The sequence below is a fragment of the Nuphar pumila genome, chromosome 2 (genome assembly GCF_984573655.1).
Source record: "Nuphar pumila chromosome 2, dmNupPumi1.hap1.1, whole genome shotgun sequence".
In the NCBI taxonomy this organism is placed as follows: Eukaryota; Viridiplantae; Streptophyta; class Magnoliopsida; order Nymphaeales; family Nymphaeaceae; genus Nuphar; species Nuphar pumila.
In genome coordinates this window covers 114,823,051-114,840,399 of record NC_143250.1, presented here as the reverse complement: position 1 = coordinate 114,840,399, position 17,349 = coordinate 114,823,051, and the positions used below count along the sequence as shown (strand labels likewise).

The 17,349-nt window shown below is 36.3% G+C and overlaps 1 protein-coding gene and 1 long non-coding RNA gene across 4 annotated transcripts in view; one reads left to right on the top strand and one right to left on the bottom strand.

Annotated features, from left to right (window-relative positions):
• The first annotated feature begins 14,606 nt into the window (after positions 1-14,606).
• LOC149846828 (uncharacterized) lies at positions 14,607-15,280 on the top strand. The gene is made up of 2 exons (XR_016430562.1): positions 14,607-14,819; positions 15,087-15,280. It is a non-coding gene; the product is annotated as an uncharacterized LOC149846828 (long non-coding RNA).
• A 288-nt stretch (positions 15,281-15,568) lies between these two features.
• Positions 15,569-17,349, bottom strand: part of LOC149846827 (isoprenylcysteine alpha-carbonyl methylesterase ICME-like) — a 45,322-nt gene continuing 43,541 nt past the window's right edge. For 2 of the 3 annotated variants that reach the window (XM_089996600.1, XM_089996601.1), the window contains one exon: positions 15,569-16,030. In XM_089996600.1, coding sequence (XP_089852726.1) covers positions 15,869-16,030 — 162 coding nt within the window. In that variant the 3' untranslated portion in view covers positions 15,569-15,868. Of the gene's footprint in view, positions 16,047-17,349 lie in introns of all 3 variants that reach the window. The other variant, XM_089996602.1, reaches the window with a different exon arrangement.

Sequence of the window (17,349 nt, the reverse complement as noted above, 5' to 3'; positions counted from 1 at the left end):
TCACCCAAGTGAAACAATCCAAGCCCGAACAGGCTGTGTTCAACCAGCCGACCTCTGTACATGGCAAGGCCATTCAAGGGTTTTATCTAGAATGGAACAGATATTAAGTGAGATAATGCTTTATATAGGGTATGAGGTACCTGCCAACCCCCGACCATATATAGTGACAAATATCGCGAGAAATTGCCTGCAAGTTTAAAACGGCAATTTCTTACTAGATTTTCAAAATATCGTGACATTTATGAAAATGCATAAATACCGCAATTTAAACACGATATTTATGTTTTAAATGGTTATTTATCTTGAAAAAACCATGTTTTTATTTTTAAATGTTTTTTATTAATAGTTTCTTATAAAATTTATTTATTATATTTTTTAAATTTTTTTATTGCCAATATAAATTTTGCCAAAAAAACATGAGATTTATGAAAAAATTTCAAATTCTCATGAATTTTTGAAAAATGATATATTGCCGTTTTCAGCTTTTGTCACTATGCCCCCGACTTGAGCGAACACCACCCGGTGGACGTTGCGTGCACAACACTCACAAAAAAGAAGTTTCAGTGGCGGTCACAATCACCACTAAATGTCATTTGTTCAATAAAAAAAAAAAGAAAACCAACAGACACACGTCATGCACGTGCATATGCCTGTTGTTCGCTCAATTGGAGGTAGGTAGCTACTGTGAAAGTATCTTCAACAAGATACTTTAGTCGATAACACAACAACCTTAAGAATAAATGTGTGAACATACACACCCAAGAACACTTGTGCACAAAAAACACAACACACCGAATCACAAATGTGCACTTGCACCCATAAGTTTCATAAACACTAAAGAGGTTGGGATATAGTCCCAAATCCCTTATATAAATACAAGAGGAGCTGCCCATATAAATAGGGCTTGGAGGAGGCCTTGGGAGGGGCTCCACATAGTCGTTGGAGCCCCTCCAACGATCACAAATGTGACCGTTGGAGGGGTCCAACGACTAGTGAGTTGGGCCCCTCCCAATGCATGTACAATGCATTAAATGCAAAAAACAAAAATACAAAAATAAAAAGAAAAAGAAAATACAAAAAAACATATTCTTGAAAAAGAATATGTGTAAAATTCCTAAACTACCCTTACTATGACTATATATATTTTATATATATAATTGGTAAATACATATACATATATTATATATATGTATATGTATTACCTTATATATATAAAATATATATACGAAATTACAAGTTTGATTACATAATTTAACACCCCCCCTCAAACTTAGGGCAAGATGACCGATAGTTTGCCAATAAGGAAGTTGAACCGCGGAGCGCACAGGGCTTTAGTAAAGAAATCGGCCAACTGATATTAGGACGTGACATAAGGAAGGTCGATAACTCCTCGGAGATATGCTTCACGAACATAGTGACAGTCCATTTCGATGTGTTTTGTCCGCTCATGAAAGGTGCGGTTCTTTGCAATGTAGATTGCACTTTTGTTGTCGCAGCATAGCTTGGTGGGTCCTTCAATTTTGATCCCCATGTCTTCTAGCAGTTGGTGAATCCAAACAATCTCCATGGTAGTAGTGGCCATGGCACGATATTCAGCTTCAGTTGAGGAGAGCGACACCTTTTGTTGCTTCTTGCATCTCCACGAAATTAGTGAGTCTCCTAAGAACACACAAAAACCAGTGGTGGAGTGACGGTTATTTGGGTCACCTCCCCAATCTGAGTTAGTATAAGCAATCAATTTTAGATCAGAGGAAGAGGACAGAAAAACTCCCTTATTTAGAGTACCCTTTATGTATCTTACGACCCGTAAGATGGCACTCATGTGAACGGATGTAGGCGCATGCTGAAATTGACTTGCAGTATGGACTGCATGGGATATATCTGGTCTGGTAATACTCAGATACATCAGGGACCCTACAAGCTGTCTGTAAGGTGTAGGATCCAATAGGGGAACTCCATCATCAATTTTCATCTTTGCTCCTACTACCGCAGGAGTTTCACACAGCTTCTCATCTGTAATACCTGACCTGTCAATGATCTCAGAAGCAAGCTTAGTTTGAGATAAGAAATATCCTCGAAGAGAGTATGCCACTTCAATTCCCAAAAAGTAAGTTAAAAAACCCAAGTCAGACATTTCAAATTTATCTTTTAAGATAGATTTTATACTTTTAACCCCGTTAGAATCACTCCCAGTGATGAGCATGTCATCAACATACAGAAGTAAAATAACAATCCCTGCATTGGGTTTTCTAACAAATAGAGCAGTGTCAGTAAAACAAGAGGAAAAACCATTCTCAATCATAACAGAGTTAAATCTATCATACCAAGCCTTGGGAGCTTGTTTTAGGCCATAGAGTGCTTTCTAAAGATGAAGCACCTTTCCCTTAGGAGTCTCCATTCCAGGAGGAGCATCCATGTAGACTTCTTCGCTTAAATCGCCATTTAAAAATGCATTTTTCACATTCATTTGATAGATGTTCCATTTGTTGATAGAGGCAACGGTTATAAGACATCGAACAGTGACCATACGAGCTACAGGAGCAAAAGTTTCTTCATAGTCAATACCATATTCTTGACTATATCCTTTTGCAACCAAGCGAGCTTTATACCTTTCAAGGGATCCATCACTTTTAGTTTTTACTTTGAAAACCCATCTGCATCCTATTGTTTTCTTGCCTTTAGGAAGATTTTGGAATTCCCAGGTTTTGGCTCTTCTCAGAGCCTCAAGTTCATTGTCCATGGCATTAATCCATTCAGGGCATTTACGTGCTTCTTCAAAATTTCTAGGTTCTATATAAGAGTGGATGGCACTAAGGCAGACTCTATATCTTGGTGAGAAAGAGTCATAGAAAATGAACCTAGAAGGAGGCCTTCTACTTCTCTCAGTTCTACGAGGGATCACTTCATTCTGAGAGGCACTGGAACTGGCATCATTATATCTGTCAAGAGCACTCCTAAAGTTGTTTTGATCTCTATGAGAGTAGGTGATAGGGTCTCTAGGTAATTCAATAGGTTGATGTGACGAAGGAGACAAGGAGATGTTTTCCTCGGTTTCAAGTCCATTTGGGTTACCTTGATCTGACTCATTATCACTAGTATCATCGTCCTTATTCAGTAAATCAAATAAAAAAGAGTAATCCATATTTTCATTATGGGGGTCACAACTTTCAAATCCACTAACATTTTCCAAAAAACTCACGTTCCTGGAAACATACAACTTATCACTTTTGATATCATAACAACGAAACCCCTTTTGGGTTTCAGAATAGCCAAGAAAGGCACAAGGAATGGCCTTTGGAGAAAGTTTGTCATTCTTATCAGTAAGAACAAAACACTTACACCCAAAGACCCTTAACCTGCTATAATCAGGTTCCTTATCATACAGTTTTTCAAAGGGAGAAATTTTGTTTAAATTTTTCGATGGAAGTCGGTTTATGAGATAGACAGAGGTAAGAGCTGCCTCAGCCCAAAGATTTTTTGGAATGCTTTGAGAAATGAGCAAAGTCCTAGTGGTTTCAATGATGTGCCTGTGTTTTCATTCGGCTAACCCATTTTGTTGAGGGGTTTTTTGACATGATTTTTGGTGAAGAATTCCAAAATTTTCAAGATAACCCTTAAATTCATTTGAGAGGTATTCTCCTCCAGAGTCAGATCTAAAAATTTTTAAACATCCATTGAATTGATTTGAAATCATCATGTGAAAATTTTTAAAAGTTGAAAAAACTTCATGTTTATGTTTAAGGAAATAGATCCAACAAAACCTAGTATAGTCATCCACAAAGATTACATAATATGAAAAACCTCCTTTAGACATTACCGGAGCCGGTCCCCATACATCAGAATGGACAATTTCAAATGGTTTTGTCGTAAACATGGATCTTTGAGGAAAGGGCAAACATTTCATTTTCCCAAGAATGCATTCATTACACAAAAAGTCACTTTTACAAAGATGTTTAACAAAAGGCAAGTACGAGATTTTAACAATATTGGGATGACCCAATCTCTTATGCCATACATGAATGTCTTTGTTTTGGACGACGTTGCAAAATTGACTCTTGGGAACTTGAAGAAAATCTACATAGTAGAGGTCTCCTCTTTTAGAGCCTTCCCCAATCAATCTCCCGGACTGGCGATCATGTATCCAACATTTATTAGAAGAAAATTTTATATCGCAACTATGGTCCGAGAGTTGGGAAACGGAAAGAAGATTTAGGTTAAGGTTTGGGATAAAACGAATTTTTGGAACAAAGAAGTCTTGTTTTTCAAAATTACCTATTCCTTTAATCTCAAGAGATGTACCGTCCGCGGTTGATACAAAGGATGGAAAAGCACTTTTAGAAAAATTTGAAAGAGTGCAATAACTAGGGGTCATGTGAAAGGATGCCCCGGAATCTAAAAGCCAAGATGTCTTACCGGGGGAAGAGGATGACATAGCGGCTCCGGAAGTACCTCCCTTGAGAAGAGGTTGTAGGGCTTCCACGATTTGTTGAAGAGAAAGAGACTCACTTGATAAAGGGGGTCGTTCTTCAACTTGAGATGCCATAGCCGTTGCAATCAATTTCTTCCATTTAGGACACAAGGGTTTGATATGTCCGGGTTCTTTACAATGATAGCAAGTTACTTTGCTATAGTCTCTTTTGCCATACCGATCATTTCCTCCTTGACCTTGATTCTTGAAATGAGGAGGTCTATAAGTCCTCATGTTATTTCCCGGTCTTGACACGGCATTAGCCATTTCACCATCTTCTTGAGTAGAAGAAGTAACAAGAATGCTAGGGTTATTTTTGTCAATCCCCATACGGGTTTCTTCACCACTTAGCTTGGTGATAACATCTTCGAGTGAGGGGGATGTGAAGGCGGAGAGAAGAGAGGACCGAACTTGTTCAAATTCGGGTCTAAGGCCATTTAAAAAATTGAAGAACCGGTCTTCTTCAAGTTGTTTGTGCCTTAATTCGATAGCCTCACCACTCCATTTAGGTTCAAGGATTGCGAGCTCATCCCAAATAGAGGATAATTCGGCAAAGTACTCCCGAATGGTCATGTCATTTTGTTGGAGAGTCAAAGCCTTCTTTTGAAGAAAGTACTTGTGGGATAGATCTCTTGAGGTGTACATTTTCTCAAGATATACCCAAGCTTCGAAAGCCCTTTTAAATTTGATGATGTTGGCATTTATCTTGGTCTCAACGAATGAGAAAATCCAAGATAATATCTTGAAGTTCTTTATTTCCCAATCATCATGTTTCTTAGAATATTCTTCAAGGGCCTTTTGTCTTTCATCCCCTTCAAGAATCTTAATATCACCTCCTTCAACAATGGTAATTTTGGGTTCCGGTTCCAGAATGGATCCATAAACGTAACCCCAAAGCCCCTTTCCTTTAATATGGGCTTCCATATTACCGGCCCAAACATGATAGTTTGAGCCATTAAGCTTAAACCCAAGAGAGAAATGGGAGTCTTTTTCGCCCATTAGAGAGGAAAGAATGCAAGAGATAGTATGTACCTTAATTACTTTTTGCGTCTTTCTTGACAAAAGAAGCTCCTAAAATATTGCTCGAAGAAGATGATCCTCTTTGATTTCAACAAACTTGAAGGCACGCTTCTCGAGGAATGCAAAAGAAGGCGAGTCGCAATTCTTCTTCTTCAACGAGGCTTTGATACCATGTGAAAGTATCTTCAACAAGATACTTTAGTCGATAACACAACAACCTTAAGAATAAATGTGTGAACATACACACCCAAGAACACTTGTGCACAAAAAATACAACACACCGAATCACAAATGTGCACTTGCACCCATAAGTTTCATAAACACTAAAGAGGTTGGGCTATAATCCCAAATCCCTTATATAAATACAAGAGGAGCTGCCCATATAAATACGGCTTGGAGGAGGCCTTGGGAGGGGCTCCACATAGTCGTTGGAGCCCCTCCAACGGTCACAAATGTGACCGTTGGAGGGGTCAAACGACTAGTGGGTTGGGCCCCTCCCAATGCATGTACAATGCATTAAATGCAAAAAACAAAAATACAAAAAGAAAAAGAAAATACAAAAAAATATATTCTTGAAAAAGAATATGTGTAAAATTCCTAAACTACCCTTACTATGACTATATATATTTTATATATATAATTGGTAAATACATATACATATATTATATATATGTATATGTATTACCTTATATATATAAAATATATATACGAAATTACAAGTTTGATTACATAATTTAACAGCTACTCTCTATTTTATAAATAAATAAATATATATATATATATAAGAAAATTCCTGTGTATTGGAAACCAAAAAGTTTCTCCTTTTATTACTTTTTCTCATATGACCCGTTTATCATGTATTCCTTGGACGAAATTATAAATTTCTTTCAGTATTTGTAATTTAAAAAAAAAATGTATTACTTACAAATCATTTATGTAATTTTTTTACAAAATTATTGATTACCTTTTCAAATAGTAAATGTTGCACATTAGAAAACATCGATCTCTCTTTCTCTTTTGTTGTTCTCAATTGCCATCGTTGCATAACCCCTTTTCCATTTTCACTATTAAATTGTGATAACTTACCTTTTGAGATTGCAAGTGCTATAAATGGTATTTTTTGTTTTAATAGTTTCTGTATAAAAATTTAAAAAAAAAACATTTTATTTTTAGATTTATTCACGTAATTTATTACTTATTGTTTTGCTATAATAAAAATTTTAATATAAACTTTACTTACCTAGTTCCCGGCCATATGGGGACAGGCTAATATACCGCGTACTAGTTATATTGTCAAGAGTTGGACCATGTCCTTTTTAAAAGAGGCGCGTAACCACCCTGTGATGATGTTGTAGATAGCGATGAGTTTCGTTTTTCATCTAAACGATAATATTGACTCTTATGATTTGACGATGTGAACCATTGTTAACATGCCTCACTTCACATAAGAGATCATTTTCTGGCAAAGAAAAGGCTTTGACCTTGCGGCAAGGGCTCAAAATTATTAGCTTTTGAACCAAGTTTATTGGCACCAAAAAAAAAAAAGCCTTTTCTTTGCCTAAGTTTTTTGAAATTGATTTTTGGAGGAAAAGTTTATTTTATGAAATTTTTTTTAGTCTCACTTTAATCATTTTTTTTTAAAACACAATGAGTTTAAAACTTCTAAAGGCAATGCCCTTTGGGGACCTGTCAATTCAACTTTAAGCTTTGGCTTTAGATTTGGATCATTTTAAATCCATTAAATAAAGTCTTTAGAACCTCTTTAAAAGAATTTCAAAATCTTATTAAAGGACCTTTATTACCAAAACGTTTTGGGGGTTTGGGCCTTTAGGGGGCATGCAAAACATTGTAGTCAATAGCCCTTTCAAAGTCAAGGACTATTGACTAGCCATTTAACTTAGGTCTAGATATTGTCCTTGTATGGCTTCTTTCTTTGATTGCATCAAAGTCTTTTCTTCTCTCTTTGAGTCGGATTAGGGTAACCGTGTTATGGTGGACGATTGCTTTAGTATGAGAGGTGATCGGTATAGCACGAGCATGGTTGTATCCCAAAAGCAAAATTGTGGTTCACCCTTCTACACCCAAATTTTTACCTAAAGGAGTAACTATTGCTTTTAAGAGAGTGACATGTGTGCATTCATGCTAATTCTGGTCTCATCATCACCAAAGTCGTTGTTTGAATCATATAGAAATTCTAAAAAATTGAAAGCAAAAATCATGCTCCATGGTGATTGCGTAGGGATTAAAGAAACTGTTGAAAAGAACCCAAAATCGATCATAAGAAAATTGAATGGTGTAAGATATATATTAATCATTTCTTTAGTCTCATCCTCTTGGCAAGACGCTATTGTCTATGCTTTTGGATTTAGTGGTATCAACTGTGTTTGTAGTGGGTTTTCTCTAATTTCTTGAAACCGTTAGTATATAAATGGATAATATGGGTATTTTTTATCATTAAAAAGTAAAAATTTGATAGATGCATGTTCTTTTGTGTGGACCCATTTTTAGATCCGAATTTTAGATTTTTTAGATTCACTCTTGGATCTTGTATTTTATCCTAATCTACTTTAGGTTTTCTGTTTTAATTGAGATCATTTAGTTATTTTGTAGCTGTGAGCCAAATTTTGGTGTTCACTTATAGTCTTTATTACTTTTGTGTAGGGTTTTCTCTACATCTAACATGTTTCTCATATCCATTTCTACTTAGGTACATGCTTTGGATTCATTTGAGATTAATATTCATTTATTTTATTTTTTTATGTGATTGTATGTTTTTGTAGTTGAAATTGAATTTTGCATTGGGTCTGCTATATTTTATTTATTCCAATGCTTTGGATTAGGGCCCATATCCGTTGGATTCATATGACTAGACATATGCCATAACCATTCCTTATGTTTTAATATATGTTAATGAATTTACATGGTTAGAGGTGTATTTGACCATAACTTGATCGATTTTTGTTTGAGACCCATTTTGGTTTTGGATTTTGATTCATATCCATAATCTTTGCGACTTGGATCCAAGTGTGGTTTTTAATCTATGTTTGTGAATTAGATCAATGTGCTGATTTGTCATGATAATTTTTCATAATTCATGAGATGTATCTTGCTTGGACTTGATAAAATGAATATCATGTCATATGTATGTAATGATTCATTTGGATATGGATATATGATTGTTTTCATCTTTATTGTGTAAAGGTAATAATCTTATCATGGGTTGGATTAAACATTGTTTATACATCAAGAGTTACGAAATTTTTTTCCTCAGGTAACCTTCTAGCCTATTTTGAATTAATAAAGTTTGCTTGAGAAACAAATATAACAAATGTATGTGTTGGAACATAAGTGGGCTTAACTGTGCATGATCTAAATTTTCAATTTGTATTTATACTCAAGTATGAGATATCTTGTTTAATGAGTGAACAATTTCATCTTGCCTTGGCTCTTTTAGCTAACTTGGTTGCTTTGCGAGAGGGTGCCAATATTCTATAGGCTCCAAGGCAAATACACCCAGTGACATGGTGGTAGTAGTAAATAGATATATTATGTTTGATTCGGACAAAGGATATACATTATTTGATTTCGGGTCTATGATCCAATTTTTTGCACGTATAAAATACAAAAAAGTCATAAGGGTAGACAATAAAGTCTTTCATGAAGACTATTGAGAAGCCAATATTCTATATGACAATATGAGTATAAAGTTCTATTGGACTTAAAGTTATTTTCTTATCCCTTGAGATGAGTGTTATGTACTGTGAGAAATATGACCACTTGCCTTTTGAGTATGGTTAGTATGTTAAACCTACTTTTGATATTGTGAGAAAACTAATTATCAGTGTGACTATTTCAAAGAGTTAATCAATTAGAATATTTATTTGATGTTATTTTGCCTTCATATTTGATTAGTGAGACATGCTGATTGTTTGTATGAGATCTTTAAATGTTTGTAAACATGAGCATGTTATGAATTTTCTTAAATCATTATCGTGTCTGGATCTACTTGGTGTGGGTGATCAAAAATAAAGTTTGAATATTTGATTTTGAGTTGTTGGATAAAATTAGACATATATGCTAACTTGTAGGGGTATTAACTAATTTGATCAAATTTGAAAATAAGAAGTATACATCATGCTCAGCCTTTAGTAGGCAGTCTTTGATAACATACGTTGAATCCTTTTATTCTTGTGTACCATGAGTGCAACAGTATGTTAAAAATGTTGAGCAACAGTATTAACTATGGTTCAAGCAACCAAATAAGTGCATTCAAATTGGAACTGGGCCCATCTAGTTGTATGGTTCAAGCACATTTAGGCCTAGCAACTGGGCGCCATAGAGTCATGCAACATCAAGTCCTCATAGGTCTATCATGAGTCATGACCACAGCTTAGACCAAAAGGCATTGATATATGGCCAACTTGAGCTCCATAGAAAATGGTCTGATCCACCAAAGAGAAACCCTAGAGAGAAGTGTGGTTAGATCGGGTCAGGAAAATTGGTTTTAGGTCCAAATACTACTTCCCTGATCAAGTTTGACGACTCAACACTTAACTATGACAAATCAAGATTGAATAGGATGCTAATTGCCAAATCTTGATCTGAGATTATGTATTCAAATGTAATAACTGGTCCAGCCAAACGAATGTTTTTTCGCCCAGAAACTAGAAAATGGAAGATACTGGACCTGAGTAATGTACGGATAGACCAGATCTGGATCTGACCATAGCTAGCCCCTAGGGATGTAAACGGTTCAGATTCAGATAGTATGTGTCTAATATCTGCTCCAAACTAATCGGATTTGGATTCTGATGGTGAAGATCTCATACCATATATCCAGTTTTTTACATGAATTTTTAAGATTTTACATTGAAAATTGCCGATCTTAATCCAAACTGGGGTCGGATCAGGGATTGGTATAAAATTTCATACACCAGACCTAATCCATTTAATAATCGGACCTCATGGGTCCGATCCAGATAGTTAATCAGACCCCTTTCTTTGTAACCAAACCCTAACCCTATAGGATCTAGTGTGGGTTGGAATCGGGTCATACGGATTCGTTGACACCCCTAACCACTCAGTCTCAGCTCAGGTCATTTGACAACTCACTAGGATATGTTTTACTCACGCAGGATTGGCCAAGAATAGCACATAGATATCAACTTGTGGCTTCATACTAACATTTGTAAAATAAACAAAGTTTTTTTTAATTTAAAACAGGTGGCAGGTATTTTGGAGGATACTTCCTGTTTTGCACACATGGCATCACATAGCTGTCTGGACTTGATTTCAGAGTCACCTCCTCATCACGAAATTATTTTCCACGTGAAATGTTTGATTGCTATTTTCTCTTCTTTTTTTAAGGTAGTTTATAGATTGGCACCTAATTTTTCACCATAATTTAAAGAAGCACCTATTTCCAAAAAAAATGGACCTAATATTTGTTATGCTTAATCAACAAATCAATGGACAGTTTTGGCATTAACTTTTATAGTGAAATCTTAAATATTACCTTTAAAAATTTGTGAATCATTTTCTATTCTCTACAAAACTTTGAACTCTCGTTTTTGTAGATTGAACAAATTTAACTTTAGGACATTTTTGAGTTACATAAAAAAACTTAGGCAACATTTTTGAATTTTTTCCGTTTTGATTTTTTTTCTCAATAAATAATTCTAAACAACTGTATAGTTATTGTGGGATTTGAGAACCGGTGATATTTAGGAAATTGGCTTAGATACTAAATTTGGGCCGTTGAAAGAGAAAGGCACAAGTAATAAAAGGTGCCAATAGAAAATGTCTGGTTATGAGGAACTTTATTCCCTTAACTATTGAAGGTAATATATGGAATATATAGAATAATTTTTCAGGAACACATTTTAGGGTGAGTTTTGAATTTTCAGACAAGGATAGTTTAATGGTTTAAGATAATGATGTCTATGGTAAGCTTCTAGAAAGTTAACAAAGAGAAGTTCACCTTAGGATGCCCTTGAACTTAGGGCTAATCTAGAGTGCATTTGTAAGGACAACTAGGGCTGTAAAACCAGATGGCTTGACTCATGGTTGGCTCGTAAAAAGCTAGTTTGAACTTATAAGATAGGCTCGGCAAGCTCGAGCATGAACAACCATTGTTCGGCTTGGCTCGGATCATATAGGCTTGTTAATTAATAAAAGATATATTTTACATATATTTTATATCATAGAGCGAAGATGGTTGAAGTGTTTGTCTTGCAAACAATAACTTTGGAGTTCAAATCCTATTGTTCACAAGTTTGAAATAATTTATTTTGTAAATGATTCAGTTTGAGCTTGGCTTAGTAGGTTTAGGGTCCAATTCTATTTTTTTCAACTCTGAAAAAATATATATATTTTTTTTTTGTAAGTGATCTAGTTCATGCTCGGCTCGTTTAGTTTAGTCTGCTCATGAGCTCAAGCTCGGCTAGGCTAGGCTCGACATAAGAAACGAACTGAGCTTCAACACCCTCTGTTCGATTTGTTTGGCTTGTGTACCGACCCTAAGGACAACCTTGTTTTGGTCCTATCAAACTAATTTTGTAAAATTGGTTCGAAAGGTGCATCATTTGTTAAAATGATTTAGAAAGTCGGCCTATATTCAAACAATTTTCAATTGGGTTGCCAAAAAACAATATTTTGTTTTAATATGATGAAAGAAAATACTAAGTCAAGTCATGTATCACTCAGTTTTCTTTGGATTCTTTAAAAGAACACTAACTTTATTGCAATCCGATATCTGACCTGATTCCGAATCAGATTAGTAAGACTTGGTTAAAAGAACTGGATCAGGTTACAATTTGATTTTGGATTTCATGACTGAATCTGATGGATATCCAATTTCGATGGATATCCAATTTCGATGGATATCCGAATCAGATTATATGTATTTTTCAGATTTGGTATTAGCTTTTTCTATCAGAAACCGAATCCAAGTCCGATTAGCCAATACTCAATTAGTAGGATTTGGTATTGGCTGAATCCAATCCATTTACATCCATATGTAATGCCATTCATGTTGCATGATTACAATCTCAGAACGTTTACTGCTCAGCTCCTACGCAAACCTGCATGCTATATCACAAGTAGGGGTGTCAACCGGTAGGGTTTGGTTCGGACCCAAGCTGGACCTGATTTTTGGGTATGGTATCGGGTCCTGGGTCTAACGGATCCACTATAAGAAAGACCATACCCAGTAAAACCAGATTTTTTTATCATTTTTACATTGAAAATTTGTGGGTCTTAATCGGAACTCGGTCGGGTCCCGGTCTGATATACAATTTCACAAACTATACCTGGTCCCTATATTAATTGGACCTTTGGGTCCAGACCTGGGTCTTAATTGGGTCTTCTTATTTATCACTCTATACATGGACCTTATAAGGTTTGGTTCAGGTTGGGTCCAGGTAAACCCAACCCGTTGACACCCCTAATCCTAATCACAAGGATAATTATACTCGTGTCTCCTTGCATGCTATTCTTGATAGAAAGTTGCACAAAAATGGTGTGTACCGTGTCCTTAGCGTGTCTATGTGATATAGCCTGCATGGGACAATTGCGTTCGTGGAACCACTGCCGCATGTACATTGGACCATATATAGTTATTAGAAGTGTCCCTATAGGGGGGAACCGTGTTTCCGAAGCAGAAAGCGCCATGTGGGAGAAACTCACTTCCCATTTATGGAAAGCATACTTTCCATTTGTGGAAAATGCATTTCCCACTCACTTCTCTTTCATTTCTCACTCTTTTTTTCTTGGTTTTTTGTGTTTTCATGTTAATATATTTTTTTTTTTTACCCCCAAGCTTTCCACTCGTTTCTTTCACGTCTCCTTTTTCCCTTCGTGCACCCTTTCACAATTGCTTCCAAAACGAATCCCGCTTCACACTACTTTTTAACACTTGATTCTCCGCTTCCACTTCACGCAGTGTATTTCACTTCCTGGTAACTATGTATCCGACTCCAAACACATGTTGGCCCTACAGCCCATGACAAACTGTACATGACATGTGACAAGGTGCCAACTGAAATGCAAAAAAGATGATAAAAAGCAGAACTTGCAAGCACACAACTCGCTATTACGGGACTAAGTGCCACCTTCAGTGTGCCGATCTTTTTATCTACAACAATGTCGTGAGGACACGGCTCGATGTGGATACGAGACACGAATATGCAACTTTTTTTTAACGTAGGGCATGAGGATATCATCTTTTAATATGTTATTTATATTTTAATATGTAGAAATATATTAGTTACTGAAAATGATCATTTAAGATTATAAAATTATGTAGAACAGGTCAGTGTCATGTTGACATAGAAGCATATAATATACCGTGTCTCTGTGACGTACAACTGCGATGCACATCAAGTCGCTCGGTGACCTTTCCCATGACATTCTTGTAGAGAAAGATAAGGAAAGGACGGCGATGTCATATGAAACGTAGCCCTAATTTGGCTGAGGACAAGGCACCGTAGATGTAGATGTCGTTCATCTTGAAGATGAACGACAAACATCAAAACAATGAACAAACTCATTGTGAGCCATTGATTTTAAACCATCCTGATGGCGTCCATTCTAAAATTATTTTGATGGTTTTAACATGTGTCATGTGTAATAATTTTTATTATTTTTAGGCTGATACAGAACGATTCAGCTGAGTAGATAAAGATGAATCGACAGCCTAACGAACTCAAGGCCGATACTGACAACATTGCTCATTCCCCCACCCTAAGCCGATACTCCCGTCATCACCAACAATGTCATTTGATTGCAATAAAAAGCCTTAGACATCCAACAATAAATTAATATTTATATTTTCATGTTGTGATTTTTTTAGAGATTTTGTTGGGAAAGTAGTTATAGCATCCAATGCCATACTCTCGTGTAGTGCTTACAACCATGATTTTTCCTTTTCATGAAATACCATATATTCTATTCCCTGACTGCCAATTGGGAAACAGAAGGGAAAAGAAATGCCTACTCTTTATCCTTTGAGTATTTGGTTCCAATTCTGATTCTATTAACCAAGTTCTTGAATTATGAATGAAAAGGAGAGAGAGAGAGAGAGAGAGAGAAGCTTTGCCTATAAATTCTCTTCAAAGCAGGACACCAAGCGTGACTGAACCAAGAGAGCTTTGTTCTCTGCTTGTCCTGTAAGATGGCATCCATGAAAGCGGAGAAACCAGCAGCCCCACAGACGGCACTGCCTGGACAGGCCAAGGCCAAAGCCAGTGAAGGCGCACCAGCCTCAAAGTCTCAGTCCTCAAAGACTGCTCAGAAGAAAGCTGAGCAGAAACCTCGGGAGCCAAAGAAGAAGGTCTCTCTCTCTCTCTCTCTCTCTCTCTCTCTCTCTCTCTCTCTCTCTCTCTCTCTCTCTCTCTCTCTCTCTCTCTCTCTCTCTCCTAATTTAAGAACTTAATTAATAGAATCAGAATTGGAACCAAATACTCAAAGGATAAAGAGTAGGCATTTCTTTTCCCTTCTGAATCCCAACTGGCAGTCAGGGAATAGAATATATGGTAACTAGAAAGGAGGTTTACTTTGTTTTGTAACTCTTTTTGTTGTTTCTTTCCTCTGTGCACAGGCAAGGGGTGGCAAACAAGCATCAAAAAACTGAAGTGAAGGCCTTATTGGCTCAGGGGGTGGTCATCTTTCAGTGTTTTTACTTTTTACCCATGTAAGCTTTTGCATGTATCTGACCTAGGTCAGCTTTATAAAATAATTTAAGGGTGATCTTGTTTACGTGTTATACATATTGTTATTATTACCAGTTCGATCTAATTGAGCTTCCAAATGCAGCTGGTACATTTTCTTGGTTTACAGTAAATGATATGAAACGAGGATCACATGCTAAACAGCCCACATGTTGATCATGTCATGAGAAAGAAAGAATTGATACGTAGAAGCTGCTACGATGATATTATTTATCATTGGACATGTTCAACTAAATCAGTAAAGAGTCGAGATAACTACCATAACTGTAATGCCCAAAGTGCCAATCACACGTATACACACACCTGAGGCACCTTGACGCACCTTGACTGGATGCAAACTCTAGAAAAACTAAATTAACATTATGAATTGTTACATTATAATAAAAAATTACATAAAAATTATAATATATTGTTACATTTTATCTCAATAACTTGATCTTGTAGAGGCAAAAATTGCCATGAATTTTTAGCTTCCCCAAGTCCAAGACTAGCAGAGATCAGGTGTGGTATCAGATAACTATGATAGGATACAAGAAGAACCACCACCATCTTGGGGTTCATCACTGATGCGGTTCTATGCCAACTCATATCATCGGAACCAGACCGTTAAACCAATCAGTGAAACCATGAATCTGAAGGAAACACACTAGACTCAAAATGGACTAATTTCGTGAGCCAACTTCAACATGAATTCTGGGACAAGACGACGCCTGGGTGGTGCCACTGCATCATCAGCCGGGGACATTGGATCATCTGCATGAATCACAGAAAGAATGTTTCCAAGAAGCTCATCTGTTCCTCCTCTCATAGGATCCTGCACCATTCACTGCCTTGTAAAAAGAAAACCATACATGATGAACTATCAGATGAGGATGAGAATGTAAACCATTTGGGCATAGGAATACGCACACTCTAGCCAGATTGAGGGAGGATAACCAGTTTCAGACTCTTCACTTAGAGGCCTCTTAACAGCTGTTGAGCTCATTACCCTTGTTGGATTGAAATATGCATGTGAAATGATCTAATTTAATTCTGATTCTTTGCACTATTATGTGTTTCAATTAGAAAACTCCATATAGAACCTGAAAGTTTATGCAGGAAATTCCATCCCCCCGGTCTCCTTCCCTTTCTCCCTACCCATCCACAACATACCCCTCCCCCCCACACCCTCCCTTTTCATGTATGCACGCACACATATACCAGTTGAATCAAGAAGTATTAAAAGTAAATATGGCCATGAGTGGGTGGAGTTGCTGTTCCTCATCCTATAACAACCTATCCAATAAGTGTTATTCACCTGCCATTTAGACATAGCTCAGTTCCAAAATTTCCACTTGAATGTGGGCATGGAACAAAGAGTCCACCGCAAGTGGAAAGCCACATCTCCATACTATATGCCACTTTTCATCTTATGTCCATCGATCTTCTGACAATAAGCTTACAACTTGAAACTCTAGAAACAAGATATTCAAGCTTATTGCCACTTGTCAATGCAGGGTAATGTTTAATTGACATAGAATAGAACTATAGCCACCAATATCATTCTTGGCAATTTCTTGGCAGGGTTTATCTCAGGGAACTTTTTTTTAGGTTGGTTTTTTCCAGAAGTTAAATAAATATATATAATAAAGAAAATAAGAGAACTGTCCCTTCTTCCTCCCTTTCTTCCTCTTCTTTTTCCTTTCCCTTGCTTTTTTCCTTGTCATTCCCCTTCTTTCTCTTCCTTTTTTCCCTTTCCTTCCTTTTCATTAAATTCTCCTCCTCCCTGTTCATTCAAGATGGGACTCACTCGGAAAAAAAAAAACAATCAGGCTTTATGATTTTTCTTCCTTGATCTCTTAAAAATTGGTTTTTCTAAATACACAGGAAAAATTAGTAGGTTTTGGCAATAAATATCATACTAATGTTCACAATTTAAAAGCAAAATAAATGTGAGATATTTATTCTGACAATATTTCATCGTTTTTAATGGTTGGTGTTAAGTTCCCATTAAAAACTGAGTCGTTATTTTCTTCACTACAATGAGAACAACTTCAATAAAGGTTTTTATTCCCCATTTACCATACTCTGGTGATGCAAAGATAACTAGGTTCCTTTTCCTACCCAAGGTTATTCATGTATCCATGGCTAATA